General features: G+C 46.8%; 1 protein-coding gene across 2 annotated transcripts in view; it reads left to right on the top strand.

Annotated features, from left to right (window-relative positions):
- The first annotated feature begins 5,775 nt into the window (after nt 1–5,775).
- Dgkd (diacylglycerol kinase delta) overlaps nt 5,776–14,842 on the top strand; it is a 96,245-nt gene continuing 87,178 nt past the window's right edge. For both annotated transcript variants that reach the window (XM_055616374.1, XM_055616373.1), the window contains exon 1: nt 5,776–5,933. In XM_055616374.1, the coding sequence (XP_055472349.1) occupies nt 5,778–5,933 (156 nt within the window). In that variant the 5' untranslated portion in view covers nt 5,776–5,777. The remainder of the gene's footprint in view (nt 5,934–14,842) is intronic.

The raw sequence follows: 14,842 nt of genomic DNA, 5'->3' as shown, positions 1-14,842 counted from the left end.
TGTGTGTGTGTGTGTGTGTGTGTGTGTGTGTGTGTGTGTGTGTGTGTTTTACTGGCTCAGCTCAGCCTACACATACGTATTCTTTGCTGGCATGCAGAACCCTCAGGAGACAAAAAGGCTGAGGGTAGGTTGCATGTGTGACTCAGAGTTTGGGGGATAGGTGAAATACAATGCAAAAAATAAAAATAAAAAAGTACAAGGAATTGAGTGTGTTACACAGACAAAGGAGTCTTTGGGACAAAGTTGGTGGAAGAACTTAGTAGCAAGAACCTTTACTCATTCTATCATCTGAACAGCCCTAGAATTTAGTGGTTTTGAGGGCTTTTGGGGGGGTTGTTTTGTGTTTGTTTTGCTTGATACAGGGTTTCTCTGTGTAGCCCTGGCTGTTCTGGAACTCACTCTGTAGCCCAGGCTGGCCTTGAACTCACAGAGATCTGTCTCTACAGTGTGTCCCCCACTGCCTGGCTTATTGTTTTATTTTTTAAGACTCACATTTATGTATTTATGTAAGTGTGTGTGTATATGAGCGCACACTTGTCATATATGTATGGAAGTCAGGACAGCTTTCAGGAATCCCTTCTCTGTCTCCATTAAAAGGGTCCTTGGGGATCAAACTGAGGTTCTCAGGCCTGACAGCAAGCACTAACCAAGCTATCTCACTAGCCACTAGATGAATCTGGGATAAAGGGCCTGGAGAAGCATCGATTCCTGCCATTAATGTCAGGCATTTTACACATTTCACATGTGACACCCAGTTGCTCTGGCAGTTGGTACCACCACCACCACCACCATTTGTTAGGTGAGAAACTGCAGGTGAGAGAGATAAGATAGCAGAGTTTGTAGGGTCAGGCAGGATAGCAGAGTGCTTAATGATTAAACAATGGCTGCCCTTTAAGTTCTTTGAAAATTTTACTGACACAGTAGTTGTGAGATATGACAGAGTCCTCAAGGGACTGCTGCTTTACCTAGCGGTCTCATTTTGCAAAGCTGTAGTCATACAATGCTGCATGAAAGTGCTTACCTTGGTGTAGTCCCCAACCCGGCTTGGAACTCCTCAGTCTTCCCTCTTTCCTGTGAATCTATGACTCTGTCTTTTTTTTTTTTTTTTTTTTTTCTCACATGCAAACTCCTTTCAGAGTTGTTGGTTTTCCTGCTCTTTTGACATGTCTTATTGCCTGCTTCCCTATCCATTTCACAGATTTCACAGGCAAGATAGTTTACAGGTCCCAGGGTAGGGTGGGGCACGTAGGGGTGGAAGTCATGCCCATCTGGAAGTTCGTGTGTGTGTGTGTGTGTGTTGGAGTTCTTGCGGTTGTCACAAATGTCCTGAGGCCCAGGGGACTCTCTGTCACACTCAGTGAGATGCTGCCCTGCATCACGGAATATGAGGGTCATCCCAGGCTGTCAGGAGGAGTCATTCTAGCCAGGCGTTTGGTTCTTTGTGACAAGATTGGTCCTCTTCCTTGGGTGTTACTGAGACGGATGAGGTTGGATGTGAGGTGTGTTATTAGTGCCACCTTGGTGTGCCCTCCAGGTGGGGTAAACTCAGGGCGCAGCACATCATTAGACATGATTCATGGTATGACTCATTCAGGGAAAGAAGCACCCAAGGGAATGTGCTCTTCCTAGCCAGCTGCCTTGGGGGAGTTGATGGCTCAGCCCTTCTGAGATCTCCAAGGGAACCACACTGAGCATTTACCAGGGAACAAAGGGGCTTCTTCACATGTCAAAAAAAAAAAAAAAAAATTCATGTCCAAGTTAGGTTTTCCTGTCTTCAGAGCATAATGTAATTCTTTTCAAGCTGAATACCTTTCTCCTAAGCATGTTTTATTTCAAATAGTTTTTAGATTTGCGGAAAAGTGAGCACAGAAGGACCTACAGTTTCCCTATTAATATCTTATATCAGTGTATACAGCGCTTGCACCAAGTGAATTGGCATTGATACATTATTATTAAACTAAACACATACTTTGCTCAGATTTTCTTACCCAGCGCCCCTTTCCTGTTCCCAGAGCATGTCTGGGATCCATGTGACACACAGTCATCTTTTCTCCTTAGGCTCTTTGGCTGTGATACTCTCTATGGCTTTTTCCTAATTGCAGCTATCTGTCCATCTTCCTATCCAGCCATGATTTCTTCCTGCCAATTGCCATTGCTGTCATGACCCCTTTCCCCGCCAGACAGGGTTTCTCTGTGTAACAGAGCCCTTGGCTGTCCTGGACTTACTTTGAAGACCAGGCTGGCCTCCAACTCATAAGATCTGCCTGGTTCTGCCTCCTGAGTGCTGGGATTAAAAGGTGTGCCCCACTATGCCTGGTTGCTGTCATGTTCTTACCCATGGCTTTGGTTTCTAAAATCCATGAACTCTGGAGCCCAGATGTACCCTGAGCTACTAGAAAGCACAGTGAACACACCAACACCTCAAGCCAAATCCATTTCTTCCTTATGTGTTGGTGCTCTTGCTGATGATGCTGCCATCCCCAGAAAGGCCCTCACGGAATGACATCCAAATTCCTGCTCCCCTCTTGCACTATGAGCAGTTGGTCATCTTCTCTTCTGCTTTGCTTCCAGTCCATCATCACTGTCTCTAAGACTGACACCTGAGAGCTGGTGTCTAGAGTGGTTATGAGTGCTTTCTAATGCCTTTCCTGTCTAATCCATTCTAGTCCACAGTGTGATTCCCTGCCCAGTGTAGCAGTGCTTGGTTTTCCTTCTCCTCCTCCTCTTTGTCTCCTCCTTTAATTTGGAATAGGGCCTAGCTAATAGTCCTCAAACTTGTGATCTGCCTAACCCAGCTTCTGCTTGGCATCAGTGACCTCATTTTAATATAGTTTCCTTTACTTATTTATTTCCTTTATTTATTCCTTTTTTTCTTTTATATAGTTTCCTTTTATTCATTTTTAACTTTTAATTCTTTGTGAATTTCACATGTGAAATTCCTGCTCATTTCCCTGTCCCCTCATATCTGACCTTCACCCTTGCCTACTGCCCTCCCCCCCCAAAAAAAAACAACCCAGAAAACCCCCAAAAAAACATCACCTGGTGGAAGCTGTAGTGTGTCACAGTGTATCCCACAGCATATCCCTCTGTGTTCACACATTTTCATTTTGCAAACGTTCATTGCAATGAGTCATTGGTCTAGTTTGGGATCTTTGGCTTCTGTGCTCCCATCAATATTGGAGCCTCATCAGGACTCCTCCTCAGAGCCATGCTGTAGCTTTGGAACAGCAGCCTTTACACAAATCCCAATCATTCATAGATGATAGAGATTTTGGGGCGGGATCTGGGTGGTGGCTAACTTTGTCAGCTGCAGGCTCTCCACTATCTGCACCACCAGGCAAGCTCTCCAGCGCTGCTCAGGCTAGACCACCCAACCTTGACACGGGCAGAAGGCAGGGTCGGCTCTTCTGCTCTCCTGCCCGTGGGGCTGGCTCACTCCCAGGACACCTCCAGAGCCAGCTCCATTGTGCTGCCCAGTCAAGGGTTGGGGATCCTCTCCCAAGTGCTACAGCTTGTGAGGGGCTGGGCCAGCTCTCTGGTGCTCACACCCTCGGGGCTGGCTCCACTCTTATTTATAAAAAGTACTTTTTATATTAGAAATTTTATTTAGTGTGTGTGAGTGGGTGTGTGTGCCATGCGTGGAGGTCTGAGGACAACATGTGGTAAGCTTTTTTATTTCTACTCTATGAGTTCTAAGGATTGTCATCATTATTGACAACAAGCACCTTTCCTTGCTAAGCCATTTCACTGACCCCATAATTACCTTTTAAAGACCTGCTCTACAAATACAGTCACACTCTGAGGGCCTCGAGGTCAAGACTTCAGTAACGTTTTATGGTGAACTTCTTTTAGCCCCATACTCTGCCTTTTGGCCCACATGCTACCTATGAACTTACCCTGGGCCTTGACTTCCAGGGAGACCAACCCTACAGGCCCCAGACTCAGGAATCCCTTTGTTCAGTCAGCCTCCCTGGCATGCTTAGGGCATGACACCTCAGACTTCCAGGCCAGGCTTCGTTTCTACTGGCTTTGTAGGGTGTGGCTGAGGGCTGTGTCTCATCTAGCACGTGCAGGTGCTCTATCTTTGAGGTCATCACTGTTATGTGAGGTAGTTTTCCTGTGGTGGAAGTGCACACGCCTGGTAGCTGTCAAGCCACATGTGGCTACTAGGTGCTGCAAATATGACTAGTGCTACTTGCCACTGAGGAACTGAAATTTTATTTTTTAAAGTTAATTGGAGTTTTGTATATTTGTTTATTTATTTTTGGGACAAGATGTCTTCTGTGTAGCCCTGTAGCCCCAATTGTCCTGGAACTCACTCAGTAGATAGGGATAGCCTTGAACTCAGAGATCCACTTGGCTCTGCCTCTGGAGTGCTGGGATTAAAGGCATGCACCACCACCACTTGGCTTGTCGTTGGTTTTTTGTTTGTTTTATTTTTCAATGTCCTTCTTGAGCTTAGGCTGGCCTTGGGTTCTCCAGTGCTAACTGGAATTTAAATATAAGTAGTTGAAAGTAGCTAGTGGCAACAGCACAGGGTTGTCCTGGTTTACCCAGGGGTTTCAGGTCTTTTCCACAACAATCCTGTATTGGGACTGGTAGTCCTGAGTGCTGGCTGGGAGGGCAGTGTCCTGGCCTCAGCTTTGTGCCAGATGGCATCCTGTGGCTCCTGGCGGCGTTTGACATGTATTCCCTCTGGAAAGAGTTGCCCAGCACACTGAGGCCCAGAGCTTGCTGACACGTGGATAGGGCAGAGGCACCTACCTGGTCTCTAACAGCAGCCATCTGAAAGAGCGAGGGATAGCTAGGCAGTCCTCTGCAGAATGACTTGCCCCTTTCAGCCGGACACAGTAGAAGGTAGCACATTCTCCTGGTTGGCACCAAGTCCTTTTCCATCTCAGTGTGCCAAAAAAATCCACCCCAAACTCAAGTGACTCCTTCTCCAACTGCATATCCTCCACTTTTGCCCCAGTGTAGAGTTCATTCTGCTCACTTCTGTCTCCCTTTAGCACCTCATCACTTCCTTCTGAATCTCGGTTCCCTTCTTTCTCAGCCCCACCCAGTACTTCAGGGTGGCTACTAGCCTCAATACTTCAAAACCTGGATCATAGGTCCAAGCTTTGTGACCCAGCCAGGCCCAGCTTATCGCGTTCCCCTCCCCCACTCCGCACACCCTGAGCTTCTTGCAGCTCAGGTCTCAGCCGAAAAGGCCAGTCTCCCTAATTTGGTCCCCAAAGCCTCATTTGACCCCACAGCTCTCCCGTTCCTGTATTATTGCCATTTTCCTCCCTCTAAACTCCAGCTTTCCTTAGTTCCTTCCTTCCCCCTTTCGGAAAGTCGGCTTACTTTCTCCATCTCTAAGGCTTTAACAGTGGCCTTAGCAGAAGTTCTGTCTTCTCCTCCCTTCCTCCCGGTGTACAAGGATGTACGCGTCCACTCAGCAAACTGTCTCACCAACATAGTCCAGCGGCCTCCTAGAGGTCACTTACGCTCGGGTGTAAAAACAAAAACTGTATTCAGAAACAAGAAACAGAAATTGTGTCCCAAGAAGAAAACGACAGACGACAGCAGAAGGAAAGAGACGGCTCGGGCAGCAGAAACACCCCAACCACAGCCCGAGAAGCCTGCGTCGGCGCCCACTGCCGACGGGGGCGCGGTAGGGTGGGGCGGCCGGACTCCAGGCCCCGCCCACTCCAGGCCCCGCCCAGGCGCTCGCTCATCCCCTCCCCTCCCCGCCCCGCCCCGCCCCCCCGCGGCGCGCGCGCTGGCCGGGCAGCATGGCGGCGGCGGCGGGCGCCCCTCCGCCGGGTCCGCCGCAGCCTCCTCCGCCGCCGCCGCCTGAGGAGTCGTCCGACAGCGAGCCCGAGGCTGAGCCGGGCTCCCCACAGAAGCTTATCCGTAAGGTGTCCACGTCGGGCCAGATCCGGCAGAAGGTGAGCCCGCGGCGTCGGCCGGGCGCGCGCCCCTCACGCCGCGGTCCCTGCCGAGGCCCGTGACCGTGTGCGAGCGGCCGCCCAGGCCCTACCCGGCCCGCGGTGCTGCGGTCGCTGCATCGGGGCCGAGCGCGGCGCCGCGTAACGGGCCGCGGGGACCGAGCCGCGGGGACGGGGCCGCGGGGGGACTGGGCGCAGGTGGGCGCCGCCGCTGAGGAGACTGAGGCCCGGCGAGCTGTGGGGGCCGCAGGCGCGCACTCCCCGAGGGCCCGGGGTCTGCACGTCTGAGCACCGGGTGCACTCACCTGTGTTGGCCTCCCCCTCCAGTGCCCACCCGGCTGCGGGATCCTCACCCCCAGGTCCCGAAAGGGAAGGGATGCCCTTGTGGCGGCCGCTTCTGCCCCCCTCCCTCCTTCCCTCCTTGAGAAAGCCGGGACTCCTCACCCGCTGGGCACGGAACTCTCCCGAGGAGAACTCCAGCCGCCCGGGATGCAGTGCAGAGAGGCGCATGCCTTTTTTGTTTTCTTTCCCTAGGAATAAGTTGCACCGTTTGCTTTCCCTTTCTGGTTCCTCTTGAAAACTGTGTCTGGTTTCTCGCTGAGGTGAGCCCTCCTTGTTGGAAAGGCTTCCTCAGGCAGGTGGCTGGACAGGTGGCAAGGAGCAGGTTCACCGTGGGGCAGCCCTGGCAGTTCCGGCTGGCACGGGTTTGAGCGTACTGCTGCAGTGCGCTTTTCCTCCCAGGCCAGTTAGTGACCGTTTACTGGACGAGCCATTTCTTGCTTTATTATCTGTCAGGCTCTGTTACTTGCCATGGCTGTCCTGTAGGTGCTGACGTGTTACGTTGTTGTGAGGTACCCCAGTCATTCAGCATAAGGGATCAAACACCTGTGCTATTATAGCTGTGGCAGTGATGATAGAGCAATTGTATGCGATGATTCTTCAGTTTCTCTTGGGCTAGCTTTGAACACTTGAGTTAATTTATTTAGAGTTGTTGATAACCCAGCGAGTTCCCAGAACCCCTTTTTGTGCTATTAGGGATTGGAAACTGAAGTGGAGCAGTTGAAGTGACTTGCCCAGTGGCAGAAATAGTAAAACGTGGGTCTGGGTTTGAATCTTGGTGAGATTCTCACTGATAGAAGGCATTTCCTCCAACTAGGGGTTACCAGTCAATTAGGGAGAGGACCTCTGTACATGTGATGCTGTGACATAGTAAATGCTGTGGAAGATTTGAACATTGTGTCTGAAAGCTTAGGCACACCTAGAAATAGTCAGTGGATTAGGTTGAGGGGAAGAGGCAGGAAAGGTCAGTCAGGGCCAGGTATGAAGCACCAACATGCAAGAGAGCACTACTGAAGGTCATTCTAAGCATGGAACGATGAGCAGGTGTGCCCCCAGGAACATGTTTAGGGAGTCCTGATAACTAGGGCTCGATCCTTAACTGGTGTGAGGCAGATCAGATCCTGTGACTGAAGGGAGTGATGAATGAAGGCCAAGATCCTCATGAAGAGGGTGGACTCCTCTGAGATTCCAGTGAGTCCAGATATATTTGTCAGGAGGTCTCTGTCTGCCTCTCCTCCGGACAAAGACAAGCTGTTATACCAGATGTTTTGGCTGGTGGGGGGAGTGATGGTTGTGGTGTTAAAAACACACCCTGTGGACTTGTGTTGGGAATACATTAACATCTGCTGTACAGATAGCTCAAGGCTGATTTTTCTTCTGGGTAAGCTAGGAGCTGGTTAGGATGTGGGGATTGTGACGATTACTGTGTGCAATAGCTCCCATTTGTAGCAGAGGAGCCATTCACAAAAGTTTTCTGGTATATGTGTGTGGCACATAATACAAATTGCCAAATGGTATGATCAGAACCTACTCTCACTGTTTGATCAGATTCGTTTAGTGTAGGGAAGCTGTGGCACAGGTGCTGAAGAACAGAGAGGAAGCTGCAGGCAGTGAGGCAATTCAGAGATGAAGCAATGTGCAGGAAGCCACTGCAACCACGGAGTGGAGGGACAAAGGTCAAAGGGAGGAGACTGCTTCAGACTCCAGGGGCAGTGGGCTCCTGCAGAAACTGGAACCTTGGAGTCCCATCTGGCAGAGCCCTGGAGGGCAGAGCTACACGTAATACTAACCCCTTTCTGCCTGGCCATCCTGCCCCTAAGGGTCACCTCCTCTGCAGTTTGAAGTACAGCAGAAGAACCAGGGATGGATCAGAGGACCAGCTGGCCCAGGATCAGAGCTGTATGTATGGCAGGTTTTCAAAGACATTAGTCTACGGCAAACTTTAGCCGTGTTAACGGAGGAGAAAATTGTTAGTGGTCCTCAGATTTTAGTGTGCAGACACATCTCTTCAGGGTCCTATTAACTCTCTGATGCTGGTTGGGGAGGACGGGGTGGGGCCTTAGAATGTTTATTTTTAACAGGCTCCCAGAATTGTTGATGCTGCTGTTCAGGGAGCATGGTTTGAGAAGCAAGACTCTAGGGCAGTCCTTTAGCGAAAGAAGCTTTACTAAGTCTATGTACATCTTCTGCTAGTAAAGAGTTCTGAAAGTTTTCTTCTAAGCCTCCCTTGAAAATTCCATGTGTGTAGTAGATTTGGGATGGCCATTCATGACATGTTTGATTGAAAATTCTATGTATGTAGTAGATTTGGGATGGCCATTTATGACGTGTTTGATTGGTGTCTTTTTTTTTTTTTTTCTTCCTTGTTTGAATTCTTTGCAGTTGAAACTGCCCCCAGCAAACACATGGCTTTGGTTGTGTTTTCCGACCACAATACACAATAATGACTCCAGGACCACATAGCTAGGGTGGAAAGAGGAAACAGCTAATGCACTGAGTAGTAAGCCCATCGGCACTTAGGAGTGTAGTTTGAAATTTGAGTAAAGCGCAGTGTAAGTCCTTTTTTTTTTTTTTTTTTCCCCAAGACAGGGTTTCTCTGTGTAGCCTTGGCTGTCCTGGACTCACAGAGATCTGCCTATCTCAGCCTCCCTGAGTGCTGGGTGTGCCACCTCTCCTGGCTAGTGTAATTTCCTTGAAGCTATTATTTAAGATAGAATTTTGTTATATGTTTTTAAAAAGTTAACTTTTTTTTTTTTTTTTTTAGTTTGGGTATAGAAATGTTTATATTTCTTTTTTCTTTTTCTGTTTTCTTTTTTGAGCCAGAGTTTCTCCGTGAAGCTCTGACTGTGCCAGAACTCACTTTGTAGATGAGGTTGCCTCAGACTCAGAGATCTGTCTGCTTGTACCCCTCCCCTCCCCACCAGTGCAGAGATTAAAGTCATGAGGCACCACACCCTGAAGAACTGTTTGTATTTCTGATTTCAAATGTTAAGCTTTTTTTTTTTTTTCCTTTGTGAAGTGAAAACTAATAGAAATTAAGAAAAGGGTTCAAGTTTTATTTTTTTACTTCACTGTTTGAAGGGACAAGGCTTCATGTAGTCCAAACTAGTCTTGAACTTGCTATGTAGCTGAGGATGACCTTGAACTTCTGATCCTGAGTATGTGCTACTGCCCCACCACTCCTAATTTTTGCAGTCCTGGAAATTAAATTTAGGGTCTCAATGCTAGATAAATTTTCTACAAGCTGAGCTATATCCCCAGCCCTCAAGTTTTAAAAGACTTGAAAAAGTCAGGTTTTGAAACATAGCTCTGGCACTTATCGGTCAGAGTGCTTGCCTAGAATGCGTGAAGCCCTGTACCAACATAAACCAGGTATGATGGCCATGCCTGTGATCCCAGTTGTTGGAGGTAGAAGCAGAAGAATCAGGAGTTTAGGGTCATCCTTGGAAACTAGCTCAGGGTATAAGGCCCTGTCTCAAAAAAATAAAATAAAAAAGGAAAACAAGGACAATAACTCGAATGTCATTTCATTTTCGAAATGTAAGCAGTGTGGTTCAGCTGAGCATAGTGCCACACATTTGTAATTCCAGGCTCTGGAGGCTGAGGCAGGAGGGTCTGGAATATCCTGGGCTGTGTTAACAGGATCTGGTCTTAAGAAAGCAAAACAAAGACTGTACAGTTGGGTGGCTTTTAGTATATTCACAGTTGTGCAACCGTCACCACAGCCAATTTTAGAACATTTTCATCACCAGTTTCCTCTCAGCTCCCTCAACCCGAAGCAACTACTCATGTAATTTCCGTCTCTATGCTTGCCCATGCTGATTATTTTCTAAAACTGGAGTCATTTAGTATGCTGTCTTTCATGTCTTGTTTCTTTCATTAAGCATATTTAATAAAAATTTTAAATATTTAAGCATATTTTAAAAAGTTATTAGCATGTAAAGTGATGAGTTTCATCAGGGTACTCACACATATGTATATATTGTATCATTGTGCTTACATTTAGTATATTTTCAGGATTCCTTCAAGTTATAGCATGTGTCAATACCACATCCCTTTTTTTGTTGTTTTTTGAGCCAGGGTTTCTCTGTGTGTAATTTTGGCTGTCCTGAACTCACTCTGTAGATCAGGCTGGCCTGGAACTCACAGAGATCCACTTACCTCTGCCTCCCGAGTGCTGGGATTAAAGGCATGCGCTACTACCACCTGGCCACATCCTTTTTTATTAATATTCCACAGTAGAGATAGGCTTCATTTTATACATTTATCAGTTAATGGATATTGGGGTTACTTCTGCTTTTTGGCCTTTCTGATAATACTCCTATGAATATTTGTGTACTTGTTTGTGTAGACATGTTTTCATTGCTCTTGGGTATATACCTAGGAGTAGAAATTTTGGGCTGTATAGAAACACTGTTTAACATTTTGAGGAACTGCTGGGCTGTCTCATGAGTGGTCGCACTATTTTACATTCCCCCTGTATGTGTATGAGGAGGAGGCCCCAGGTCTCTGCATCCTTGCTCATACTTATTGTCTTTTAAAATTATGTCTGATCTAGTCGGTATAAAATGGCATAAGATCCCTCCCCTATTACTTTTTCCTGTACTAGAGATGAAGCCAGAGCCTCACTTGGGCTAGGCAAGTGCTGTACCATTGAGCTACACTTCCACTTCCAGCCCCTATAAATGTTCAAATCTTCCACAGCATTTACTGTGTTATAATGTTGCCTGTACAGGGGTCCTCTCTTTACTAGACCAGCCACCCCTCCATGGAGAAACTGCCTCCCATCAGTGGAGTCCTCATGACAGTTCAAACCCAGAAAACAGCTGCTATCCCAAGCTGTTCTGGTTGGTCTCAGCGAGGACTCCAGGTCCTGACATGTCATCTGTTGTGCTAGGCACTTGGTCCCTTCTTGAACAGCAGCAGTTTGGGACAGGTAAGCCAGGAGTCCAGACAGAAGCCACTCTGTCTGGCTTTGAGGTTAACCAAAGGATGTTAATGAGGCCAGGGTGCTCTAAGAAGACATCAAGGTGAGACTTACCTGAGCACAGGGAGAACTGCCAAGGACTGCTTGAGGAAGTGACCTTGATGAACTGTGAGAAGAAAGATGAGAGGGAAGCTGAGAGACTGATGCGCTACATTGGTGAGTGCAGGGCTAAGTGGCGGTGTCTGACTTGAGATGCTGGCTAGGCTCTGGGGAGGATCATGGCCCTTGATGAATATGCATATTCCTTTGGAATTGCGTTTGCCTTTGAAATTAGGACTAGAGTATGTAGTGGGCATAGTGTCTTTCCCAAATCTGATCTAGCTCAAACCTTAGATATGAGTCTTTGCAGTTAGCTAACTTAATTCAAGGTAATTAAGTTACCTTGAATTCAGGGTAAATGCTGATGTCTTTATAAGAAGAACTTTGTACCCAAAGTCTCAGAGGAAAAAGTCATGTATAAACAGCTGGGTACCGGAGCTAGCAAGATGGCTCAGCAAATATGCCACTTGCAGTGTATGCGTGGCAACCTGTTTGATTCCCTCGAACCAACCTAAAGGTTGAAGCAAAGAACCAACTCCACAGGATTGTCCTCTGACTTCCACAGTGCACTGCGGCATATGTTTCAACCTATTGCACACATGAATAAGTAATTGGGAAGAAACACGACAAAACAGCTGGATGCTGTCACAGCCACAAACTCCACAGTGCTTAGGGAGCTAGAGGAGTCATGCTTGGATCTCCCCTGGAACCAGCAGAAGAAGGGTAGGTCTGCTGACAGGGAGACCCTGCATTTCAGGGTCTCCTGCACTGTGACAATAAATTTCCTGTATTTTCAGCCTTTCAGGCTGTGGGGCTTGGTTCCAGAAGGCCAGGATACTAGTACAGGGTATCGTGGGGCTAACATTGAAGGGGCTGGGAGGATGAGCTCTATTGTGGAGTGCCTCTGGAGGGCTGAAGGGTCAGGTTTGACCGAAAGGCAGGAGTCTTGGCTAGACTCTGTCATTTAGGTCAGGACCCCTAAAAGCCACTTCTAAGGAATGCGGTGAAGGAGAAATAACACTGTGGAAGGACTGTTTAAAATGATCACAGTCCCATGAAGTCAAAGTCATGCTAGAGTGCCAGGGTCTGAGGTTCCTCAGAGAAGTGCTTCCAGGATATGCAGTTTTTAAACTCACAATAAAAAGGTTACACACAGGGAGTCAAGGCTCTGAGATAAAACCAACAGGCATGGGCTAGACAGACATCTCAGCACTTACGAAATTCTGTTCTTGGAGAAGACCCAAGTTCAGTTCCTAGCACTCATGTTGGGCAGCTCCAGCTGTCTGTAAGTCCAACTCCAGGGATTGTGGACACCTATACTCATGTGCACAAGCCTACACACATGCAAGTGCGCACGTGCGCACACACACACACTTAAAAATAATAAAAATAAATCCTAAACCCAAACCAACAGACATCCAGCTATCAAGGTAGATAGACGTTGCCTTTAAAAACAGTTGTACTTGTTATGTTAAAGCAGATAAAGACCATGAGAATATTGGCAAACAACCTGAAACTATACACAAGAATCAAATGAAGATTCTGAGACTGAACAAAAGTCATAAACAAAACTAAGCAATCAATGGAAGAACAGACATACCTAAGAAACTGCAGTGGCCCAGAAGGTAGCTATAAAGGAAATAGCCACAAGGACTCCTGAGGAGGACATGAAGAATGGAAACATCTGGGGCTGGTGAGATGGCTAAGAGGGTAAAGCAGTTTTTCACCAATCCCAGGGATATGAGTTCAATCCCCAAGAGCCACACTGTGAAAGGAGAGAATCAATTTCAGACAGTTTTCTTTTGACCTCCACATGCATACCACAGCACAAGCTTCCCTTCACTTCAAATATGTAAATGTATTTTTTTTTTTTAAAAAGGAAACATCTGAAGAGGGCAGATGTGAAGGTCTGACTTGTGTTTGACTGTCAGGAGACAGAGACTTAAGCAGAAACAGTAACTTTTAAAAGTACCCTGCAGCCAAGAAGAGGCGCTGTCCACAGGAAAGGCACACATATACCAAGGCCCTTCATATACAATGGTGAAAGCTGTAGTGTTCAGAAAGAGCAGTCAGAGAGAAACCCCTCCAGAGAGTGGGTGTCAGTTGATAGCAGTGTTCTTACAGAAACTGCAGGACTCAGGAGTCAGTTGAATCTAAGTACTGGAAGGAGCTGAACCTAAGGATTCTTTATGAAGCAATGAGCTGACCTCAAGTACTATGCACCAAGTAAACACTGGTTTTGTAAAGGAAACATTTAGGGATTGTTTGTTTTATCGAAAGGAAAATGATCTCAAGTGAAAGGTTAGAATTGTTAGAAGGGATAAAGAGCAATGTGCAACCATGTATGGATATAACCTAGACCCTCTGCTCGGATGAAGCCCGAGGTAGCTCAGGAACCAATTGGTTTCCCATAGTAAGGGGAACAGGGACTATTTCTGACAGGAACTCAATGGGCAGGCTCTTCGACCTCCCCACCCTCCAAGGGAGGAGCAGTCCTGCTAGGCCACAGAGGAGGACTTTGCAGCCAGTCCTGAAGATACCTGACAAAACAGGGTCAGATGAAAGGGGAGGAGGTCCTCCCCAATCAGTGGACTTGGAAAGGGGCAGGGAGGAGCTGAGGGAGGGAGGGAGGGTTTGGGAGGGGATGAAGGAGCCCGATAGAGCTGGGATACAGAGTTAATAAAATGTAACTAATAAAAAAATAAATAAAATAAAAAAAAGAAAAAAGAGCATAATTCTATTCTGGGAATGCTGTCTAAAAACCATTGAAAACTTACATATGAATATGTTTATCATTGTAATATTTGTAAAGGATAAAATGAATAGAAAACAGGATGATAGAAAAAAAAGAGCAATGTGCAGGATGTTTGTGTGGAAAAGACGAGGTGGTTATTGGCTGTGAATATTGACTCTGTCTTTATGTTTGTTTCTTTGTTTGTTTTTTGAGACAGGGTTTCTCTGTGTAGCCTTAACTGTCCTGAACTCACTTTGTAGAGCAGGCTGGCCTTGAACTCACAGAGATCTGCCTGTCTTTTGCCTCCCTGAGTGCTGGGATTACAGGCATGCACCACCATGCTCCGTTTAAAATATATATAGAATTAAATAAATCATGTCATGAAAGTCAGAAAGGTAACCTGTAAAACTGTTCTTAAAAGGAAAAGTCACTTAATGTTAAACTAGTTAAGGATGAGTCCTAATCTGTATAGTAGCTCTAAAATAACCATGGACTGTGTGATGCTGTAAGTCAAGGACTGGGAAATGATGTAATAAACTCTAGGAAAGAAGGCAGAAAAAGAAAAAAAAAAGGGTTACTGAAAGTGGGCAAAAAGAAAGAAAACACTGAGACAGGAGTCTAGAGTTCCAGTGTAGCCATAAGCTTCCGCTGGTGTAAGGAGTGTAGCACACAAGCAGAGGAGTGCTCACTTGCCTAGTGTACGTGAAGCCCTCATTCTGAGCCCAGCACCACATAGATGCAAGTGGATTTAAGTTCCAGCTAAGAAAGAGTAAACTAAACTTACATATGCTATTTAAAACATAGATGTAA

This window comes from Psammomys obesus, unplaced genomic scaffold (assembly GCF_907164565.1).
Source record: "Psammomys obesus unplaced genomic scaffold, mPsaObe1.curated_primary_1811, whole genome shotgun sequence".
Taxonomy (NCBI): Eukaryota; Metazoa; Chordata; class Mammalia; order Rodentia; family Muridae; genus Psammomys; species Psammomys obesus.
This window is presented reverse-complemented; position numbering and strand designations above follow the sequence as displayed.